Genomic DNA, 23,493 nt, shown 5'->3' with positions numbered 1-23,493 from the left:
CACTTTAAAAAAAAATTTAAAAAATTTGACATGAGAACCAAACATCTGACTGAATCCAGTGTCACTTTAGGACCAACTTCTTGCCTGTGAATGCTGGGATTGGAGGTGGGGGGAAAGGGGCTCGAGTGTCCCCCTTTTTGCCCACCACCGAACCAAACGTCATGCCTCTGAGCCATGCAATTATTTTTGCACCGGGTCCAATATCAACTTGAGAGCAATGCAAATTAGTTAAGACGTGCTTTTCAGGGCCCGCAATTATAATAATGATGATCTCAATTAGCGTTGCCATTGCCTCGGACTATTTAGCAGGCAATTTTTGCCGCCCGGGGGCCCTGGGTCTTTCCAGGCAGCCGACACGCATCGTCGGGTCAGAAGGGCTTTGGAGGAAAAGAAAGTGACCGAGACGGTCTACTCTCTTAATCAATAAGCTGAAACTAGAGATATTTACCAGCCGGCCCCACAAGGGCACGGCTCATAAATTGATCTAATTGGTCGATGCTGGAGATGAGACAAATGATGCCTGGATACAGACTCCCGTTTAGACGAGTAGGTTGTGAGACAGCGGAGCAATGTGCTGAGATTTAAGCCACATCGGTGTGTAACTTCCTCAAACTTAATTCACATCAGTTCCCTCTAGACTGGTAAAGTGTCTTTGAACGCATCGTGTGTTAACAGGAGTTTGGCGTTAGAGGACTCCAGCAAAGACTGGGTAGCTCTACCTAAACTGATGAGTAACCTGAAGAAAAGGCTTTTCTGTCCTACTATCTGAAACACAATTGATAGGAAATTGCTCAACTCTTTAACTGGACTTTGGTCTGACGGAGCGTTTTGGCAACAAACAATATGAGTCTTAAGTAAAATATAGAATCAATATATCGAAATACTGTTGAGTACCGTTATTTTATCTTCAAAAGGCCCCCAGTATCACAGGTCTGCTCTACTCTCTAAATCAAAAGCAAATGAAATCCTTTAAGTGTAGCTAAACCTAATCGAAACAGCATAAACACGCCTCCAATAATTGTCTGAATCCCCCCCAAAACAGCTGTTTGTTTCTGCACTTATTAGAGTGTACGTCCATGCCTTGCCACTCTGTGTTAGAGGAGACTTATTCCTCTCCGCCATTCATGTGGAAAAGGCTTGCACCACCAGCTACCCTTTCTTTTATTCATCGCACTGTAAATAACTCCACTTTATGAAAAGCAACCAGTGTGACTCACGGATACCTCTCTAACCACAACCCATTATTATTTCATGGCCTTTGAAAGAAGGGTCTATAGAAGGTTGCGCTGCCCACTTTAATGTTGGAGCTCCCTCTGATGTTGTGCAGTACACAGCGGCCCTTGTTGCGCTTCGTATGCAACGCCTCACTTGAATTCACAAACACTTCCAAGTGCATAAACAGCACAAAGGACAAGCGCCTTGCGAGTTAACTAATGCTCTGGAACACCATTTGCTGAGGAGATAACAGGAGCTTGCCACAGTTGATGTCTAAGACTGTCATCGGGGCGGGGCGGGGGGTGAGGGGAGGGGAGGGCGGACAAGTGTGTCTGCGCGCCTTTATGAAAAGTGCTGTTGTTTTCCGACCTCTCATGGGACATCATATGGCAAGGCAAAAAGAACATGCATCGGGCGTTATGACTAAATGGCCAGCGGATGGGATTCAAAAGGCTCCCGCAATGACCCTCCTGAGCATCCTTTGGAACGTGTAGAAGGCTCTCGGCATACAGACAAGCTAATGGGCAACACAGTGGTCATGGTGGATTCAGCTTGAATCTCAATGAGTGTGTCAGTGTGCGACTGCTCCATGACCGGCAAGGTGTGGTAAGTCTGTTGGACTTGATTTAGGCACATAGCCCGTCAGACCAGTCAACATCCATCAACCGTAGGGACGAAGAGCGGTTTTTTTTTTTTTTACTCCTTTTAAAGTACCGAGAGGAAACCGTTGTCTTGAAGATGGAAAATGAATCACGTTTGGTGCAATATGTAATTCCCATCTGCATGTTGCAGAACGTTGATGGTCAAACATTTAAAATATCAGACCAACAGATGCATTAATGCGAATTGTGCCTTTACCCTGGGCATGTATGAGATCCTGCGCATTATCAACCTTGAGTTTCAAAACAATTTCTACTGAGTAAACATGAGTTTACTAGTTAGTTAAGTCAAGCTTAGTCATTTGGGTAAGTAACAGGTAGATTATTCTAGTCCTAGTTTAACTATTTCAGTTTTAAAACTGCATTATCTTAATAAGACAGACAATTTCCGCACTATGGACGATTTATTTCTATTTTTTTCACAATAATGATTTCAATATCTGTGTGTTAGCAGCTCTGTCTGAGTCTCTCTTTGATGTTGGCTGTTCTGAACAATTTTGTCCAAATCTTTCTGTGACTGTTGAGAAGCAATTTACACACAGAACAATTGGGAGATTATTGAGATCTGTCATTTGTGGACCACTAATAAAAAATAAATTAATTAAAAAATAAAAAAAACATCAACCAGAGTCTTACCTTTTCACCATTTTGTCCTGAACTCTTGGCTGAGGTTTCTACTGAAAAAAAACAAAACAAAACAAAAAACAGAAGACATAATTATAGCAGAGCTAGTTTAGGTTTCATTGTTTTTATGGAGGTTTTCATGTGTTTAAGTGTACCTGTCTTCATGGCTGCATTGTCATTATGACTCTCTCCTGACTGTGCCCTTTGTTCATTAGCTGGTCCCTGTTGAGAAAACAATTATCTTTAAAAAAATATATATGCTTAGCTAATAAATTACACCCACTGGCAATAATATCACAACCACAAGTTGTGGTAAAATAAAAAGCTTATATTTACCTCTCTTTCAGCTGCGCTCTTCTGCACCTCATCTCTCCTTTGAGGTAAAAACAGGCAGTTAGTTGGGATCTATAGTTCAATGTTCTAGAAATTGCTATGTGGAAGCTCTTGATATGAAAGAATCAAAATATTTCTCATCGAGGTGACTGCTACCTCGATGAGAAATATCGAGGTAGCAGTCGCTAACAGCCTGTTGCTGTTAGCGTAGCTCTGACCTGATGAACTTGTCATAGAAGCTGCTTCAACTACTCTTATAATAATTTACTGGCTGAATTTTTGGTTTCCAGTACCAATGAGAAATGGCAACAAATGGCAAGATACAAACAATGTGCAAACACCGCAAGTTGTTCAGTTGCCGAAGGTGTCAGGAAGCATCTACGTAGCAACCAATGGCTGGATGTTTAATGGTATTGAGCTACATCCCAGTCACAGCACGCATTATCAATAGCAACTGCGAAATGACATCCAGGCACTGTTTTGGAAACAGAACGAGCCAGATTGAACGAGGAACGCCAAAGAGCAAATGAGTTGGGGGGAAAAAGAACAGCATGATGCGAAACTCAAGTTAGAAAAACATGAGTTTAATGAAAACGACGTTGGCATTTGCAGTGAGGCAAAACAAGGACTGAATGCCAGTGAGGACATCCTATCCTCTGAGCTCCTCGTGGAAAATAAAGCCCTCCAACATCAGCTCAGATCTGCTCAAGAAAAAGAGGCACTTTTACAAAGAGAGAAGCAGGAAAGTACAGCCCTATATCAAGAAGTCCTTGCTTAGCTTCAAGATGATATTATTAGTCTGTCAGAACAGGTGGCAACGTTGCAGAAAGAGCTGGACGTAGAAAGAACAGCTAACACTCGACGTTTTTTAAGATCATGAAAGGTGAAAACACAGGTCAGAGTACCGAACTGAAGACGGCCATGGCACTGCTGAGAAAGACGTCTGCAGAGAAGGAGAGGCATCTATAGGAAGAGCTAAAGAAGATGAAAGAGTCATACCAGGAACTGAACACCAATGATCAAACTTCTGTTAAAGGCCTGGCACAGCAAGCAGAGTCGTTAGAGAAGAAGCTAAGTGACAACGAAGAAGCTCATACTGCAGTTTTGAAGATGAACCGGACACTTTATGTGGCTCTTGAAGCTGAGAATGAGGCTCTTCGTCAACAACTGTCATCCCTGCAAAACGCCACCAGAGAGACAGAGACATGAGCTGGACCAAGACAAAGAGGGAAATCTGGAAATGACCAAGGAATTTGAAACGGATGTTTTAACCTTGAGTAAACGAGTGAGTACACTGGAGCGGGAGCTGAAAGACGACAAAGAGTCTCATGCTGAGTTGGTGAAAAGCAACAAAATGCTTTACTCAGAGCTTCGAGGGGAGAATGATACTCTTTGTCAAAAAATGGCTTCAATGCAAGACGCTTCCGAAGAGGCAGAGAGATGCATCCAGAAAAAGCTTGAGCAAGTGAAAGACGCGAGTCTGGAAATGGTCCAGAAGTACGAAGTTGATATTTTAGCCCTAAGAGATGAAATACAAACAATGGAGCAGGAGCACAGGGATGAGAGATATCGGCATGCTGAAGGAACGGGAAGAGAACCAAATTCCTCCACGCCGAGAAGAACATGCTGCAGAAGGAACTGGACGAGGTGAAACGCAAGCTCACCTCGTCCAGATGAAGTGAAGCATAAAGACAGCTGAAATTGAACGCCAACTTGCTCGCAATCATCAGCTCTCTGAGGATCTAAAACAGAAGAATCAGGAGATTGCTGAAGCAAAGGCTACCCTCCCAGTAAAGAAACCATCTTTTAAGAAGCTTCGACATGCTCTGGGATTGAGGAAACCTGAAAGTTGGAAGAGAAGGGAGGGTGAAGAAAATGTGTAACACTTGTGTATGCTAGGAGCCAAGACCATGAAGCCTCTCGCCATAATGGATGGATGAAAATTTGTAATTCACCAGCAAGGACCACATCATAAAGATAGAAGTTTAAAGATTTATTGAAGAAGGGATGAAGGAATGAGGGGATGAATGGGATGCAAGGGTGAAGGGACAAAGGGATGAAAGGAATCAGGTTTGAGTTTAGAGATTTAAAAAAGAAGGCATAATGTACAGTGGCGCAGTTGGTAGAGCTGCAGCTGGAAAACGTTCCAGCTGTGAAAACGCACCAAATGAGTAACTTGAGAGCGACAACAATTAAGTCTTACCAGTTTGTTTTTTCTTAACCACTGAAGACTTCAACAAGTTGTGTCCCACAGATTCCGGCTCCAAGTTCTTATTTTGCTCTTTATTTCCAACACATAAGAGTCCAGTAAAGCAGGGTGGATTGTTACCAGACACCATGGTGTGTATTTTCAGCAGCAGCTCTGCTATCTCCTCTGAGACGGACATAGGCTACTCCTGGTACATGTGTGGTATCTCTTTTCAACAAAACCGCCACAAACTTTGAGGTCTTTAAATGCATCTTCATATTTTGTCTTCACATGTCTTATAAGATCTAAAAACTAAATCAAGTGAAATGGCAGCAAAAAAAAAAAAGATGATTAATTGGGAACGAATGTTCAGATTGAATGTTAAGACATCGTTTCCGAGCATTCGACATCCGACTTTCACACTACGTTCAACATACGTCATGCGAACATTTGCTTGCTAGCTGGGACGTCAGTTGACTCTTTAGCACAAACAGTCACAGTTGCCAGTCGTGTTTTTTTTTGTTTTGTTTTTTTTTTAATGTGTTTACGCGGATGTTTGCACAGTTCTCAAATTTTTACACGCTTGTAACCTGCAAATTCGAACACTTATGTTCACTTTGGTTGAGTACACACTTCATACGAGGGTTCTTAGGGTGCAGCGCGAGTTTTGGGACCGGTGTTCTGACTCATACCGTAACATCGATGTGCGCATGCGCATTACCACAAAGTATGCTGGATTTACGGGTATGACAGATAGTCAGAGAGTCTATGGTATGGAATGTGTCTTTCTAATCAAGACAAGCTAACTAGTCTCTAAGCAAATACTTAAGCTGCTGCTGAGTTAGCTATAAGCTAATGATGTTGGTTGAAAACTTCTCAAGACCTTGTATTACGGGGTGAGCTGCCGCTTCACACTCTTCTTCTGCTCCCATCTGGTCAAAACGGCAGATTTGAGCTGAAGTGACACCTACTGTTTAAAAAAGAAACTGCACTGCAGGCCTGAAGCAAGAGGAACGCGTCCGGTGAGATGTTCCCAAGACATCTCACAGGCAAACTGGCTTCTTAAATGATAATAATTAAAATAAGGAAGTCTTTTGAACAGCTTTTTCAAAAGAATAGATAAACTAGGCCTGTTTATGTCTTTTTCAACCCAAAATACTTCCAAACTGTTAGATATCGTCTTTTTTTTTTTTTTTTAAACAAGGAGAAAGTGTAGGAGGCTTCTTTCAGGAAGGAACTGACTGGCATTGCACAGCAACAGGTGAGGGAGAGGGAACGCCGTGTTACTTAACGCTTCACGGAGCCATGGAAAAGTCAAAACGGTCCGGCGTTTTCTCTGGCGACTAAATAAACTGACTTGAAACCACAGAAATGTAACCAGCCTGCGCCTACTTCTGCCAAATTCACTGTATCGAAATCCTTCGTAGGTTTGCAACTTCTCACAAATCCATTTCAAGGCAGCATTTCTTCCTACACTGGGACATGCTTGTGCTACATGAAAGCAGTGGGCTTGAATCACACACAGGCTAAACCCATTACAGGTCCAGAGGGGTGAGCAACGCTCCACCATGTCCCGCTCCCCTAAACAAGGCTCCAGCTGCCAGAAAAGAAGAAGAAGAAAAAAGTGTAACATACACATTAAATTTTTATTTTATTTATTTTTTTTATCTCTATGAAGTAGCAGCCCCTGAAACCTTAAATGTGTAATGCCACGCTAGATTTTCATGGCTGTGCCTTTGCGGAATAAAAGATAAATGCGCAACAGTGGAGAGGGAAATGATTTACTCTCTGATGCTGGAGGTAGTCAGTTGCTTTTTCAAATTCCAAGTTTTGGTCCTTTATTTTATTCAGCAGTGAAATGCCATGAATACAGAAAATAATGTCTGTTACAATTCTCAACCATGACCTTCTAATGTCAGAGAACCTTTAACATATGGACACAGTACACAGGAATGAGAAGTATAAAAAAAAAAAAAAGGTTGTTGAATCTCGATTAAAGTAAAAGAGAATAAAAACCAAAAAATAAAAAATAAAAAAAAATCACCAATTACATAAACATATGTTTGCTACAGTCCCAATTTACTGTATACATAGGGGGGGATCATATTCTCAATTATTAGAGAAGGATAGCAGTAGAAAGGATACATGACTCAACTGCCAGACATAATGCTTCATAAAGTATGCACAGAGGTACAAGCAATAAATACACACATTAGGTTAAAGCCTTACAGCTACGCAAAGCAGATGCAGAAAAAGCAGGTTTGCTATTCTTAGCGAGCAATGAGAGAGAAACAGTAAAAATTCAGGTAAGTCAGAAAAGAAACACAGAACTCTCGTTTTTTTTTTTTTGTTTTTTTTTTCTTTGTCCCTCTTAGAAAAAAGTCTGGTAAATTTCATGGGTCCACCGACGTGATTTTTTTTTCTTTTTTCCTTTTTACATAAGTATGCACAGTTATCAAAATACAGACAAAAATCAACCCAGAAAATCCAGACAATCCTAAAATCTAGTGGAGGAGCAGATCGCAGTTCTGGAGGTCTTTCTGGTATTATGTGCAAGCAACTATTTTAGACTTTTTTTTTTTTTTTTTTACTTAATTTGTACAAAACCCATGCAAATCTACAGGTAATATGCATTCTGTGGCTGACAGGTTTTTATCCCTCTGAGGTAATGCACTCCTATGCATTGCAACACGTAGGCCATCGTCCCGATGAGTTTTATTGTATTTCTTTTTGTTTCCAGTCCACCAAATGATTTTTAGACATGCATTTTTAAAAACACGATATTCCCCTTACAGGTTAATCTATACATTATCATTCTACAAATGTTTGCAGACAACCTATCACAATGCGACTCCTCCGTATATCTTGACGCAGGGAATGTAAACGTTGCTTTTGAGCCACATCCTATGAAAGACAAGCAGTGGGGAAAGTGGGAGAGCTCTCGAAACTCGTGCAATCTCTGTTGTGGTTGTTCTGAAGTTGTTGTGCAGAGGTAGAAGCTTTTGGAAAGCCTTTTTTGGGGGCGGGGATGAGGGGGTAAGTGGGAGAACCCTTTTTTTTTTGTTGTTGTTTTTTTCCTTTTAAATGAAAGACGAAGCGCCCTTTTTATTTGGTGTGAGTAAGATTATTAAGAACGTCATTTCTGTCCCTTCCTCAGGAGTCGGCATTGTTCCGACTCCTGGCCTCTTGATGCGGCGCCGGCTCTCGGGTGTGTGAGGACGTGCCTACAAGCAGTGCTTTTTGTACAGTGTGTGTTTTAAGCTCTGGCCTGACAACTCAAAAGCAACGGACGCACAGTGCGGTTCAGATTTTGGTTCAGAACGAAGCTTAACACGTCGCTCTTTTTTAAAAAGCCATTATGTACGTGAAAGACGGTAAAGCTGACCACCTGGTCTCTGTATGTCTTTACGCCAGACTCAAACAGGGCATGGGTGTGAGTTTTACTGCGTATCCCGTTCAAGAGGAGGCAGAATTTTGTGTAACTTTGGTTTACTGAAAACAGAAATGACCATTAAAGCGACAACACTTTGGGGTCACTTTTCCCCTTTACCATTTCGTACCGACACGCCGTCATTCGTAACCCTCCTTTCTCCTCTTTTCAATACATGGTTACGGCACGTCTGAACCGGACGTGGACCGCCATTTTGATAGGCAAGCTCAGCACTAGGCAAACACAATAACTATGGCTTCCAGGCAATCAAAAAGAAACTTAAACTGCTGTTTGGATAAAAATAAAACAATGAATTCTAAGCCAGACTCGAACTTCTTCATTTGTGGTCCTTCACATGTCCTGACTTTTAGGATGTAGTAAAAAGTGGACTTTGCTTAACTGCCTTTATGATTTAAACATCTTTTATCCCAAAATTGAAATAACCATTGCAAGATATGTAAAATAAATAAATAAATAAAATAAAAAGGACACCCCCTCTCCGTCATGTGTAAAGCAATTCTGCCTACCAACATCATGGCAACAAAGTTCTTGGATGATGAGTTTGTTTTTAAGTTATTGTTCAATAAATTCAATAAAGTGTGAACATAAAATGGTTCAAAAGTGTCAAATCTCTCTTGTAATTTAATTCAGTTGCATTTTATTTGAAATATTCGTAATGCATTCTTTTCCCGTTGTTTGTGGTTGTGTCAACATTTTGCCAGTTGACTCATAAAATACAACCTCCTGCTGGTAGACAATGGAGTCAAATAATCTCCCTACAACCGACTATGAGTAAATTAAAGAAAATCACTTTTGGTTATCAAAGTGGATACAAATTGGTGTATTGTCGATACAAAACTTCCTCCAGCAGATGTTACCATTTTGGTCCTGAAAAAGTCGGGTGCGAAACGACCGAAACTGCAAAAGTACGAAATGGCGAAAGGGGCGAAATGACCAGCACTCAATGCAGGCTTAGAGGAGGAAGTACTTCTTCTTCTATAAGTACAAAGTGTATCATAAAAAGCTGACCACCTATCCAGATTACACTTGTGTGTGTATAAACCTGTAAAGTTTCAACTCCGTAACCCACATAATGAGCGCTGGATGAAGTTAAAGCAAATCTGACCTAGAAAAGGTCACCTTAGATTTTCCCCTTCCACAATGGCTATCACTGTTTGCTTTCCCATGCTAACCAAGCCACATTATTTCATATTAGCTTGAAATTATGACTTATTTGGCTTCACTAGATAGTTTTCATGTTTGGTTAGTAGTGTTTTCAGTTTTTTTTTTTTTTTGTTTTGACGCAGCTCAGAACAAAAACCGCCACGGTAAAGTAAAGACGCGAACGCCTTTGGACGGTTCCACCTAAAACAAAATGATATCCAACAGGTTTGTATACAAAAAAAAACAAAAAAAAAAACAATGAGTTTCAATGTGTAATGCATAACAAAAATTGTAAAAAAAATTAACAAAACCTTCACAACATCAAGATGTTTTTGCACTTCTATTGAATACACAAATGTTTTATTTTGGTCATGGTCTACTTTTATGGTTATTTCACAGACAGAATGCCTGGCAGAAGGTAACCAGAGTAGACTTTTTTTTTTTTTTATGAGTTCCCAAATTACACATGAAGAATCGACACTCATTTCTGCTCTGACCATCTTTGTATAGGGCTAAATGAAACAATCCCAGAGGTTTTTCCAAGGTAGTTTGTGGACAGAAAAAAAAGCAAAAAAAAAAAAAAAAAAAAAAAAGCTTCACTTTGAACTAGTTTAAAGTCACAGAAGGTGAGACCAAAAAAGAGGAGTTTGGTGGCTTCTGCCTGTAAGCTATTGGCCATTGCTAGAGTTTGGCTTTGGTTTTTTAGCTGTTGCCTGTCACTGTTTGCAGGTAGACAAAGCTTTAGAACGCCGAGGTAAGAAGAGCAAGAGGAAAGTTACGCAGAAATGCATTCGTTTTGTAAATGGCGTTTTTTTTTTTTTTTTTTTTACACAAACTGTTATTATTTCTCCAACTTCATTTTTAGACTTTTTAATCACAAACACATAACAGACTGGAAGCCAACTTTTGTTTTCCTTGTTTTTTTTGTTGTTTTTTTCTCCGAACAGTTGCGAAAACAGTCTTGGTACTGCAGTTGTGATTCGAGGGATGGCATTTACAGTTGGTGGTGTCTATAAATCAGATCTGGAAATTAACAATGGTAAAAATAAAAAAACAAAGAAAAAAAAAGAGCTAAAAATAATATGCTGATTTTAATAATAGTAGCAACATACAGGCAGTGACACAATTTTCCGAGACTACTCCTGTGCAAATGATAACAGAGCAACAACTTGAATTGAACCAGCAATTGTCTCTAGACATTAACAACTACTGTGTGTTGGGTTATTCACAAACATAAAACGTCTTCCTTTTTTTTTGGCAGTATAGGAGGCCACAAGCTTTCGATAGAACATGATTTGCTTATTTGTCTCATGTCTCCTCCCCCATCCATGAGTCCATCATCCTTTCACTGTATGTGGCCATGCCACCCCCCACATATGAGAGTTTCTTTTTCTTCTTCTTGTTCTTCTTTTTACAACAGACATCTCATGTCTGTCATGTTTTGGGGAATCCAAAAGGTCTGCAGCAAAGAGTTCCTCTGGACTGGTCTCTATCCGGATACATGCTCAATAAATAGTCCCAGTGGTGAGAAAGTGAGTCAGCTGTGGGTTCTTGGACGGTGGAGTGGTTTCTAGCCTTGCAGGTCTGTGTAAGAGAAACAGTGCGGTAGAATGATGGGACACATTGACCAAAGATCGTATCCTAGTCACTCCAGGTCTTCCGATAGGTTCCCTTCCTCCAGCTCCCGGTCGTCGTCAAGTTCTGGACTGTGATTGGCCGTCGTCACGAGCGACATCGGACAGTCGTCGTCATCCATGTTGAGCGGCTCCTCTTTCACGTGAACAGGTGGCCTGTGAGGAACAGGACATGGGCACATAGATGTCAGATTTTTCAAATATCCTTAGACTAGCATTAGTCTTTACTCGAGAAGGAAGCTAGAGGAAAACCACTCTGGTGATCCATGAACTGGAAAATATCCTTCCCTTTCGCTGCATCGACTGGTTTCCAGTATTAAGGTCATTTAGGGAGCTGGTTGTTCTGTCATTTTGCGCATCTGTAGTTTTGGTCATTTCATTTTCAACTTTCCCTTAGCGACCAAATGCCATATCTCATCTGATAACTAATGAATTAAACTGACTAATCAAACTCTACAGTACAGAAATCTGATTTTGGCCTTAAATGGTTATTTAAGGCCATGTCCAACTGGATCAAATGGGATCAGGCCCGCAATATTCCTCAGATGAAAAATATACTAATATAGTAACTTTTATACACTTTATGACAATTAATTATGAGCAATAATAATTACAAAAACAGAGCAACCAAGGTAAATGAACCATTAGGTACATAGGTCTTGTGAAACAGAAAGTAGGAAGGAAGGAAATGGCAACTAGTACGTCGTGAGTAAAAACTGAAGTCATCAGACGGCTCCGGTTCGGAGGCCGTCTGATGACACAGACGAGGAAGTGAAGGAGTGATGGAGTTTTCTTGTCTATATTTTCTTGTCTATTTTCTTGTCTTTCTTGTCATAGAGTAACAGGCCACTTCCCCTTATCTGTTGTTGTGTACTGCATGTTTGCAAGAAAGATGAATTTAGCTATTTTGCTCAAGTTGACAAGATGGCCGTAGGCTAGCTACTAGAGATGTGCCGATCAGGTTTTTTCCTGCCGATTCCGATCACCCATGAGGGCCGATCACCGATACCGATCGCCGATACCGATCACATGATAATTATTTTTTTAATCATAAGCACTACCGGTTACATTATGTGGAAACAGGAACCATGAATTCACTTTAATTTAGACAAAAACTTGTTTTTAATAACTTTTTCCAAGAAAAAAAACAAAACAGGCATTGTGCAAATTGTACTGCCACTATCTTCAACAGACTGAAAACATATGAAGGCTCTGAAGAGGTTAAATAGTGCAAAGAGTCAAAATAAAACTTCTCAACATTGCCAAAAAATTCAAGTATGAAACTTAACATTCCAAGGCAAATACAGGATACATTACAATGAACAATCCTGAGTTACTGAATGAAAACGTCCTGATAGCATGGCGGCTAGCTGATTACTGCTAGTTCTGAGTGGCTGTTTCTTACTGAGCGGAGTAATTATGCAGAACAGGGAGGAGATCAATTCTTTGTTCAGAGATTATCTGTCTCTTATCTGACAGCAAAAGTTTTAATACGTATGTAAAATGTATTTTTTTAAGTTAGATGCTGCAGGTTTAAACAGAGGTTCGGTGTGAGAGTCACTACCAGGTGGAGCAGAAGCGGCGCTCCGTCTGTGAAATATTACTACCTGTAGCGCGTAGCAGCGGTTCAACAGCGAGAGCAGAACTACATCGCAGCTTGAAGACTTAAATAATTTTCCAGGTTATTTGTTTAGCTTTCTGACCGTCATGCTAATCCGGGTGAGTGTTTGTAGCTGTGCGCTGCTTTAYCTGCTATCTGATCCTCCATATGTCTTTTTTACTGCAGTGAGCCTCGATGTAGCCAAACTCCGTCAAGTATGGCATTGTTTTTATGTCGTATTAGCTTCGTTGTGTTGATGCATTTTGACGTGCTTCAATTTTCCGCCGCAACACGCAAACTTCCCCATTCACTCAGTGCGTTTTAGTTCCACATCGCTTAGGATTTGTTGCTGCCCGTTTGCACAATGTGAAGGAAAGAGGAGACCAGCTGCACAGGCAGGCTGCGAAATGAGATGCAGGTGATCGGTTTGTGTGATCGGCAACAAGAGACCGTGATCTGCGATCACCGATCAGACACTTTTTCACAGAAATCGGCCGATTATGATCGGTGGCCGATCGATCGGCACACCTCTACTAGCTACCTATGCAGATTGCCCAACTTATACAACAAGTTGGGCAATCTGTGTACAACAACATCAGCTTGTTGTATACAAAGGGCACTATAAACACTTTAAAGCTTTGCCTAAATGCAGTTAGCTCTATAACTATAACACTTTTTAATGTTCTGATCATAGAAGCAGGCTGCTTGTCAGCTTTTGCTTCAGCAAAAAGCATTTGTCTAAAACTTTGTATGTATCAAAACAACAAAACTGAAGTTATTTACCTAATATTGTCTCATGGTAAGAATCTCTTTCCAACCCATCCCCCGTTTTACAATTTGACATTTTCTTGTAACAAAAAAAAAAACAAGTGTGACACGCATTATCTGGTGAAAGTAAAAACCATGTTGTTTGCAAGACGCTAATTCGACACGATGCCTCACGTCTACTGTAAGTAAGCACATGAAAATTGCATGAAAAACACGGCCCCTGTAAGGCCGATAAGCTGTGATGTTCCAGACATGTTTGGCATTTAAAAGTTTACTGATGACACCAGGTTGAAATACATGAAGAAAAAAAAGGGGGGCTGGGGGGAAAACAGGCCACATGATAAATAATGGAGAATTTCTCATCCCTGAGCCCCCTGGAGCAAAGGCAGAGGAGAGGCTTTTTTATCTAGTTAATAGAAAGCGCAGCCACTCGTTAATATGCAGAGGCTGTGGCGTGTCACTCCTCAAGAGGAAAAACCAGCAGCTTGCTTCTGCCATTAATCAACTTCAGCCCCGGCAGTTCGCTCGGACACCATGATACATGTTTTTAACTCTAAATGGATGAATATCTTTAGCCACTGTCAATAAGCGCTGGGCAGGAAGCAGCACAGGACGCCTTTTCTTCCTTCAGAACAACACAGGAGTGGGTGGAAAAAAAAAAAAAACTGCTGGGCAGCTAACAAGAATAATAATGCTGTCACACACAAACAAGGCATAACATGATCCGGAGCCCTAGTCGGGGAGAAGGGTTTGTGCAACGATGATAAATCTGACAAAACCTAATTATTTCTGACACATCGGATGCATCAGAAAATCCCCGTAGACTCGGAAAGAGGAGAGGGAGACTTATCAAGCGGCGGCAACGTTAGGATGCGTCTCTCCTGGGCCGCCTTCATCAGCGGGGGGAGAGGCAGGGCGCCGGGGCCTTTTTGAATTTGAAAAGAATTTTTAAAAGGTACAGATGACTTTAATATTCAGAGCCAAATACTGTAAATTAATATTCTGATGTGGTCGAGATGAGGAGATCTTAGCAGGATTTGAGCCGAGCGATGAATATTTCTGTTTCTGTCCTGCGGATTTACAGGAAGGGAGGTTGGGGGTGAGGGGTGGGGGAGTGAGGTGAGGGGGAAGGAGGTGGTTGCAGACAAGAAAAACATCAAAATGCAACACGAAAGGGGGGAAAAAATTCATTCAGCGAACACTTTTTCTATTTTCACACACATTTAAATTTAAATATTTTGACGTCAGAGAACACAACGAGAACGCACTCCTCGTTCTCGCCTCGCTAGAAGATCCTGATTCTAGTCGCATCAAAAATATTAATGATTCTTTGCTGCTAAAATAATCCTCATTAGGATGTTTGGATGCCTTACAAGAAAAAAAAAGAAAGAAAGAAAGAAAGAAATTACGAGCTGCCGTATTCGCTTTCGGCTTTCCAACGCTTTATTAAAATATGTGGATGAGCCATTTAGCGCCTAATGGCTGGATGCCATTATCGAGTCACTCGAGGAGTAAACGCCGGTCTGAAATGCGGCGTAATAAATACGCCGAGACGCCTGCTCTCATATCAGTCAGAGATTAGCGTTGGGAACCGTGCGGAGGTAAAGTCAGGGATGCAAATAAGGTCATTAGTCCATGAGGTTGATGGTAGGAAAAGGAAAGGGGCAGAAATAAGAGAAAGATGTTCATCAAACCAATGAGAGGCGGACACGAAACAATTAAAAACATGAGACAAAACGCGGAATAATTGGGCCTCGACATATTGTGTTGAGTACGAGAGAAGTTGGAAGCTCTAATTGTAAGTTCAGGCCTTCCTGGTTATAACAGCTACCACTTCTTTTAAGCAGAACCCCTTAGGGTGAACATGAGTTTATTACACATGCATACTTACACATACACACACACAGCCAGCATGGCCCAGGGCAAGCTGGTCTGTGGTTAAGCAGACATCATTAACCTTTAGACATTTAGGGGAAGAGGAGGTTTGTCTAACAGCTGAATGGACTCAGTTGTGCTGACGACTCTCCTCCCAAAACAGGTCTTGGAGGTGATGTACTATTTAGTTTAGTGCTGCGAGCCGCTCTATTATTTAAGCGCGTACAGCGAAAAGTGGCGCCGGAGAACACATCTATTCCATTTCGAAGGTTGTTGTGGACCGCGTGAAAAAAAAGGGCAGGGGCTAGATGCCTCTAGTCCTCCCTGTAACAACTCGTGTCGGTGCCGAGACGACGTGGCCGCGGAAAGCAGAGGGGGGGAAGAAGAAAGGGGGAAAAAAGTCTGCGCTGTCCTGTTTCTGAAAATTAAATGACCTCAGGGAGTGCAAACACTGGGAATCTGTCAGGAGCATGGCAAATTTGCCTCACTTAGCACCCTCTTTCAGGAGAGGTAAACACGTCTAAATATATTAAGGTATGGACGCTTCCTTTCTCATAAATACATTTACTCACATGGCAGTGGGAAGCATCCTTTATCCATTACTCAGATGGCTAGCTAATGTTGCAATAGAGGCTTTGATAGGCAGCGCGTAAGAAGCGTTAAAAGGATATCTTTGGTGTGTTTGTTTCAAACTGTAGCCTGTGTGCGTGCGTGTGCGTGTGTGTGTGGCTTGGATGTTTCTTAAAGTCAAGCACAAACACCCTCTCCCAGCTACATAAAGAGGAGATGGAGATTAAAGTAATTAGTGCTATGCTTGCTAAATATTAATACAAACAGTCCTCCATTAAAAATAAAAAAGCAGCTAAAATGTACAGAGTGGTTTGATCACAAGGTCCTATATGTAGACTTGAACTGTACGACCACAAAGGCAATAAAATCCCACTAAAAGAGAGAGGAAGGTCTGCTCACAATGCAATCCAGCATAGAAATTGAGCTCTGCCCTGAGGTCGGTGCTAACTAAACAGACACTGATTCAGGGGGTTAAATGTCAGACAATTAGAGCAACGTGGAGCAGGAGGTGGGCGCATGGAAGAGGGAGAGGCGGCTTCGGCTTGCATTATCAAGCAAGAACACTTACAGATCTGTAAGGTGGAAATTGGCAACGCTTTTATCGCTGTTAAAAAATTTCAAATCATTTAAATGCAACATTTTTTACATTTTTTTGCACGTATTTAGCACTGTGGGCGAGAGGAGATTTATTTTGGTGGTTCCGGTGCAATTTATTCTACACACATATTTTTATAAAGTCATACTTTTAATGTTACACTGTTGGAAAAACAGTTCCTTGCTGAAGTAAGCCATTTCTAATTCTGCCATTTTAGCCAAGTAAAGGTACATGCTTTACTGTTTTCAATGTCAAATGTAAGAAATGTTCTTTTTAAGGATTTTTTGGCTCTAGTGGTCTTGATTTGACCACTAGAGTGCATTGACAAGATAGTGAGTTATGACAGATGGTGAAGACATTCAACAAAGGTCAATAGGTCTGGACTCGAACCCGTGAGCCATACATGAGTACATGCACCACCACAGCGCCGCTCTTTGGTTAATACTTTGTAGAACCTCTGCTCAGTCTCAAGGGTATGCAAGCTCTCATTTTTGTTTATTTCAGGACTGTCTTGTATTTGACTTCATTCGACCTCGCTTCAATTCTGACCAGCTCTCCCATCTTTGCTGATGAAAATATCCCCACAGCATAATCCTGCCACCACCATGCCTAATACGGGGGGTGGGGCTGGACTGTTTCGAGTAGAGAGATATGCAGTGTCAGCTTTCTGCCACAGAGGTCATTTTGGATGACTAAGTCCAATCTTAGTCTCATTTTATCAGGGCATAGAAAAGGGAATTCTTAATGCCTTTTTTTTCTGCCCAGTCAAAGTTCAAATTTGTGGAAAGGATCAATAATAGTTGTCAACAGACAATCTCTGAACTCCTCCGGCTACCATAGATCAAGTGGCTGCTAGGTCACTTCCTAGTAGGTTTTCCAGCCATGTTTCTTTTTCATTTTTAGATTGTGAATTGATTTTTTTTTTGTCTATTGCTGAAGTTTTTCTAGTCTCCTCAATACATGCTGCACTTTTCAAGCTTTAATTTGAAACCAACCATGCTTTGCTTGTAATCTAAACAGAAAACTTCATTAAATAATTTGTGGTTCTTAAGTAAATGTGAAAAAGCACATGAACATCCCTGTGGAGGATTCTTAAGACTGCAAAACTAAACAATCGTGGCAATGTCTTTTCCCCTACTCACATGTGTACTGGAGGGGAATATCCAGGACTGCTGTGTCCGTTGGTGTCCAGGTGGTCGAGCGAGCCGTTGAGCTCCTCGTGGGCAGACTGCAACATGGTCTGGGGGCTGCAGCTCAGCGTTCCTGGCGGGCTGATCCCCAGCAAACCGGGCGGACTCCCGCCCAACAGCCCGGGCGGGCTGCCGCCGATTGGTCCGGACGGGTCACCGCCAAGCAGGCCGTGGCAGCTGCCGCCCATTGGCCCCGCGGCGCTGCTCATGAGGCCGGGGGTCCCCAGCAATGGCAGGGAGGTCTCCGCCAGAGCAGCCTGCAGAGACGAAGGAAAAAAAAAAAGAAACAAGAATGAGAGAGATGGAGAGAGAGAGAGAGAGAGAGAGAGAAGAGGGCACGGGCTGGTGAGGGTAAAGGTAAAGAATGAGGGACGTGTGACTATTAAGGAACAAGAAATATGAGAAGCATATGAAGCATAATTACATGAAATGTTGGGTGAATAAATGGATTGCAAAGACAGAAGGTATTTAGTGGCTGAGAGGCAGTGTGAAGAGTGAAAAAAGAGACAGCTGAGGGAATAAAATGATTTACCATGGCAATTACTAAAATACAATATCCTTCTCTTATTATGTTGCAAGAAATCTTTCCCATGTGTGGAAAGCTTGCAGATTACCTCCCAGTAACTGCCATTCAAATGCCTTTGTGTGGAGTGGTTATGTATTAATAAAATAATAATAATAAAAAAAAAGGCTCCCAAAAACTTTACCTCAAAATAATAAAAACTCCTGACACTTTAGCCTGCTACGCATTAAAGTTATATACAGTGATTAAATTTTTAAAGTTTTTGCCATGAGCACCTCGCTGGCGTACACTATGAAGCCAAATCATTTATGACAGCTTAGATAAATATTAATGCACATGCCCCTGCATTTGCACATGCCACAATCAATCTAAGGTGGCTGCAACAAACTGGGAGAAAGGGGAGGAGAGCAGGGAGAGAGATGGAAGACATTCTGCTCGGTTTGACCACAGGGTGGCCTTCTGGGTCTAAAGGTGGAAGGAAGAAGGGAGGAGTGGAGGAAGCGTGTGGGAGAGGAGAGAAAAGGGAAAAAGAGAATAATGCTTCCGCTTCATGCTAAATGTAGGATCTGATGTGGAGCTCTACCTGTAAGCTGGCGTTTAGCGCCGTTCCGTAGCCAAGACTGGAGGGAAGGTTCTTCACGAGAGATGGACTTCTGAGGGGAAAAAAACAACAAAAAAAACCAAACTCATACATAAATGTTTATAATGCAATGCTTGATCTCGTCTTTGTAACACAGTTTGTGGTGCCTTGCAGAGAGATTCATATGCCCTGACTGCGTAATTTTAGGGAAATGACACACTGTAATATAATAGTCGAACTTTGCAAACTATTTAAATTAACCCACATTTTCTTTGCAGTTTCACATGTTTATATCGCAAACTCTAGTTTCGAAAATATCCACAAACTGTCACACTGCGACATCATTGGGGTTTTGTCAAACGTAAATGTAATTGTTTTACATTTCTTTCTTAAAATAAGAAGCTGAAAGGTGTGGCATCCAAATGTAATCAAACCCATTTACTCAGAAACCCTGAAATAAAACACTGAGGAATGTCTGGATGAGTAATGCCCGATATTGTGTAATTTACAACTATATGGCATGCACTGAACTACATTGCATGCCATGGAATAATGTGGTTAGTTGAGACAAAAACTCAACTTGTTTTGTTCCTTTTGTCAATTACGTTGTGGGCCACCCCATAAAATCGCTCATGTTACATTAAAGTCTGTGGCAATGTGTGAAAACCTTCAAGAGATGTTAGCACTAAGGTAAGTGGCACTACTCTTACCCTGTGATCTTCTGCGACCTGCGTTTCTGGTACTCCACCTCGTCCACCGTCCACACCGCCCCCTTCACGTTTTCGACGCGCACAAAGCACTTGTGAAGACTCAGGTTGTGGCGAACGGCATTCTGCAGAGAGAGAGAGACAGAGGGGAAAAAAAGACAAGCGCAGGTCAGGCAGGATGAGGTAAAACAAATCATATTCATTCATTTTCCATCATGAAGAAAAGGGAAAAAAAGAAGGAGAAGGAGGCCTGGAAATTGATTTTTTTTTCTTTTACATTTTGAAGAAATTCTTAACATTCACGCACCATTGATTTAATTAGTAAAAATTGAGTGAGAGTGAATGCTCTTACAAGTCCTGCACACAGTACATATCAATCAGAGTAAGTAGGCTAAAAGGAGGTAATCAGCATAGCGAATGGCTTATGGTGGTGACAGAAGTGGTAATGCCGGCCTTGATAATGGTGATGTCAGTAACCCTTCCTGCTCCAGAAAAGCAGAGCTCTTAATGGACACATCGCTTTAAAGATGACAGTGCTGAAAGAAAAAAGAAACTGTCTCCTAGAAGGCCTCATATCATTGTGTGTGTATATATATATGTGTGTGTGTGTGTGTGTGTGTGTGTGTGTTGGAGAGAGGGTTAGACATCTAAGATGTCCAAATATTCTTCTTTCCGTTTCGAATTTGCCGTCTTGAAATTAAAAACGGCAGAATTTGTGCATGAATTAAAACAAGAGGAGGAAAAAAAAACTCTAGAAAGAAAATTATATGACCACATAAGCATGATTAAAGCATGCATCGGGCCCTACAAATAATAACCCCGGCTTTAATATCCCTGTCTCTTATATTTATCATCTCCCCTTAGCTTGGTGTGTACAGCTCTTTCTGCAAAAGAAAGGGATTCAAAAAAAAAAAACCTCATAAGCAGATCTTGCATCTGACCTGAAAATCCCATGATTTGATTGATCTTAATGCCCATGGCTCTGAATATGATAATTTTAATATTAATGAGCAAATGAGCAGTTTTATTATGCATGCTATATAGTTAGAACTAATAAGCTTCTGGGTGAGAGAAAAGAGAGAGAAAGGGAAAGTGGGATAGGGTGGGGGGCAGATCCCTCTTTTGAGATGAGACGAAGCTGTGATATTAAACTACCTTTCATTTCTTTTTGCTCTCAATACTTAAAAAAAAAAGAACACATTCACTCTGTTAATCAAATGAGAAGCCCATCGCTGATCATCCTGCTAATGCTTACAAAGGGAGTCGTGGAGCTGCAGATGTAAATAGATCACCTGGAGACGTTTTTAAAGTCACTGGAACAATGGGACTCGTTTTGGGGGGGAAACGACTGGTGGAACCGGTTTTAAACCAGCAGAGGCTCTGATGTTTCATACGGCAAAAGACATACCCTGTCAAAACAACCTTACACAGCAAAACGTGGTGCGCTACTGTACCTAACAAACTGGAAAAGTGCGCTGATCTCTACACATGGCCCCCCCTCCTCCTCCCCCTCCCCCTCCCTCTCGGATTGGCGATCACACATCCGTGTGCTTATTTGCATCCCAAATCCAAATTAATTCACTTTGCTAAATCTAGTGCCGCAACACATCTTGCATGCTGATGAGTGGCTGTTGGGAGTTTTTCCCTCCAGTCCTCTCTGTGCAGCCACAAAGGCTAAAAGAAAGGAAAGGAAAAAAAACAAACAGATGACACAGAAGGGGCCACAGGATGAAACGTTGAAGAATCTGGCTGGGCTTCCTTTATCAGCACGCAGACACACTCCTGGATGAAAACGCATTCTGCGGCATGCACATTTTTCACCATCTTTGTGCGGCCGGACAGGACCATAAAGTTGTAGCGACAGACATACAAATGGGGTCCTTTTGTGTAAGTAAATAAAGAGCGCTTCCCTCCATGACAGGCCTATTCTCACTTCCTGCCCCCCTTCCCAACCTCCCTGCTTCAGTTAACCCCTCTTCTTGGAGTCAGTTTATGCATTTGTGCGCCAGAGAGGTGGTTAACGGGCAAACCAGCCACCCTTCCTCACAATTAACCAGTGATACGCGAGAGAAAGTGGTTTCAGGACCAGGAGGAGGGGTGTATCTCTTAACAAAAGGTGCTGATGATGGAGTGGCTGCTGTATAATTAGGGCGTCAAAGCCCTCTCCTCTCTACACTGGGCCTCCGCTATTAATTGCACCAAATTAGAAAACGATACGTGGTGGGGGTATGTGGGGGGGATGATTCTTCCAGCTGTCATTTCTAAACAGAAAAGAAGCTGTGGTGGAAAAATAAATAAGAGGAAAAAAGAATGTAGGAGTGCTGAGGAGTAATTCAAGCCATTTTCACGTTTTGCACTCATAGGGAGCAAAGTGCAGAGCAGGATTACCTTCCAAGTTGCAGCGTTGCGCCGGAAGTACGCGAACGTACGCGTGAACCAGCTGTAGATTTCGTTAAGCGTTAGCTGCATGTCGGCAGAGTCCATAATAGCCTAAAATGACACCAAAACAACAATCATGCCGGGGCTCGGTGACAAAGCTATGAGAAGGTGAAGCAATTAATTCAAATCTAATCAGGCGAAAGTTAATTTATTTTCCACTCACCTGTCTTATGAGGGTTGCGTAAGTGAATGGCGGCCTGACATCTGCGTTCTTATAAAACTCGTAGTTTGGGGCAATCTCTGGAAAAATAAATACTGTGTCACCACCTGAAATAATTGGCAAATTTGATAACTTTAGGTGCTGAATTTGCTCAAGGTTTCATCAAATTAATACTGGGGAGGGGGTGAGGATGGGTGTGGGGAAAAGGGGGGGGGGTTGGACAAAGAGGGTGGGGCGGGTTGAAAGGGAGGGCACATCAAATCAGCACTTTCCATGTCTAACAAAATGCATTTTTAATTAATCTCTCTCGTGAGAGACATTAAACGCTTATACATCCATATATGAGATCCGTGTAGTTAGTTAGGGTGAAGTTGAATAATTTATGCTTCTTCACACTAAACGCGTAAATATAAACATCAAAGACGGGTCGTTTAAAATGCAAAAGCTTAATACATGGGATGTCCTAATGTAATAAATATTGTATTTTTTCCACCATTATTTGAACTTAATTAACATTCATGCAATATTTATGCGCAGAGGAAGTTCTTGTCTGTTTACATTTAGAGTGATTAAATACAGGCTTACTTTTATAAACCTAACTGACTTCTCAAACACGCCTTTGTGATTGTGTACATCTGAGATGTGAGATGTGTGCGATTCTATTCGAACTATTAATTGCACTTAGCGTTGAGGCATGGCTGTAATTTTCCGTTTTGGCAGTAATTAAATTTTAAATTAAAACTCGGCTAAAATGAAACAAAAGTCAATTTTATTCCATTATTATGTTAAATAACTGCGGGGCCTTGCAAAAAAAAAAATACTTTTACCGTCGAACTTTTGCACATTTTCGTCATGTTACAACCAAACATCACCTTGACCAGCTTCCCCATCGATACTAAAGAGAAGCATCCCTGTAGCATAAAGCTGCTACCACCGTGTTTTAAATGTACTTTACAAAATTGGCCAAACCAAAGTATTAAATAATTGTGAAGTAGAAGGTTTTTATTGAGGGGTACCAGTGTAAAGAGGGTAGATTACAAATAAATGTAATTCACTGATTTTGTAGTATTTTTGATGGTTTAGAGAAAAGTGGCTGTACAAAATAATAACTCAGAAGTGGTGACTAGAAATGAGAAAGAAACGTTTACTGGTAAAAAAAATAAATAATAAAAAAAATGCAAACCATTCATATTCCTGTCACTTTATAATCACACATAACTTTATGTTAGTCTATCACAG

At 41.4% G+C, this 23,493-nt stretch overlaps 1 protein-coding gene and 1 long non-coding RNA gene across 12 annotated transcripts in view; both read right to left on the bottom strand.

Annotated features, from left to right (window-relative positions):
- Nucleotides 1-5,451, bottom strand: part of LOC103459467 (uncharacterized) — a 14,084-nt gene extending 8,633 nt beyond the window's left edge. The window contains exons 1-4 of one of the 2 annotated variants that reach the window (XR_532750.1): nt 5,035-5,451; nt 2,835-2,871; nt 2,654-2,720; nt 2,511-2,551 (exon numbers count right to left, since the gene is read on the bottom strand). This is a non-coding gene — a long non-coding RNA (uncharacterized LOC103459467). The remainder of the gene's footprint in view (nt 1-2,510; nt 2,552-2,653; nt 2,721-2,834; nt 2,872-5,034) is intronic. The other variant, XR_532749.1, reaches the window with a different exon arrangement.
- A 1,904-nt stretch (nt 5,452-7,355) lies between these two features.
- foxp2 (forkhead box P2) overlaps nt 7,356-23,493 on the bottom strand; it is a 115,445-nt gene continuing 99,307 nt past the window's right edge. For 8 of the 10 annotated variants that reach the window (XM_008401036.2, XM_008401037.2, XM_008401043.2 and 5 more), the window contains 6 exons: nt 22,258-22,361; nt 22,044-22,145; nt 19,659-19,780; nt 18,952-19,021; nt 17,798-18,102; nt 7,356-11,403 (listed from right to left, as the gene is read on the bottom strand). In XM_008401036.2, coding sequence (XP_008399258.1) covers nt 11,259-11,403; nt 17,798-18,102; nt 18,952-19,021; nt 19,659-19,780; nt 22,044-22,145; nt 22,258-22,361 — 848 coding nt within the window. In that variant the 3' untranslated portion in view covers nt 7,356-11,258. The remainder of the gene's footprint in view (nt 11,404-17,797; nt 18,103-18,951; nt 19,022-19,658; nt 19,781-22,043; nt 22,146-22,257; nt 22,362-23,493) is intronic. The other 2 variants (XM_008401042.2, XM_017302847.1) reach the window with 1 other exon arrangement.

Source organism: Poecilia reticulata, linkage group LG23, assembly GCF_000633615.1.
Source record: "Poecilia reticulata strain Guanapo linkage group LG23, Guppy_female_1.0+MT, whole genome shotgun sequence".
NCBI classification, from domain to species: domain Eukaryota; kingdom Metazoa; phylum Chordata; class Actinopteri; order Cyprinodontiformes; family Poeciliidae; genus Poecilia; species Poecilia reticulata.
Note: the sequence above shows the minus strand (reverse complement) of the source record. Positions and strands in the feature narration are given on the sequence as shown.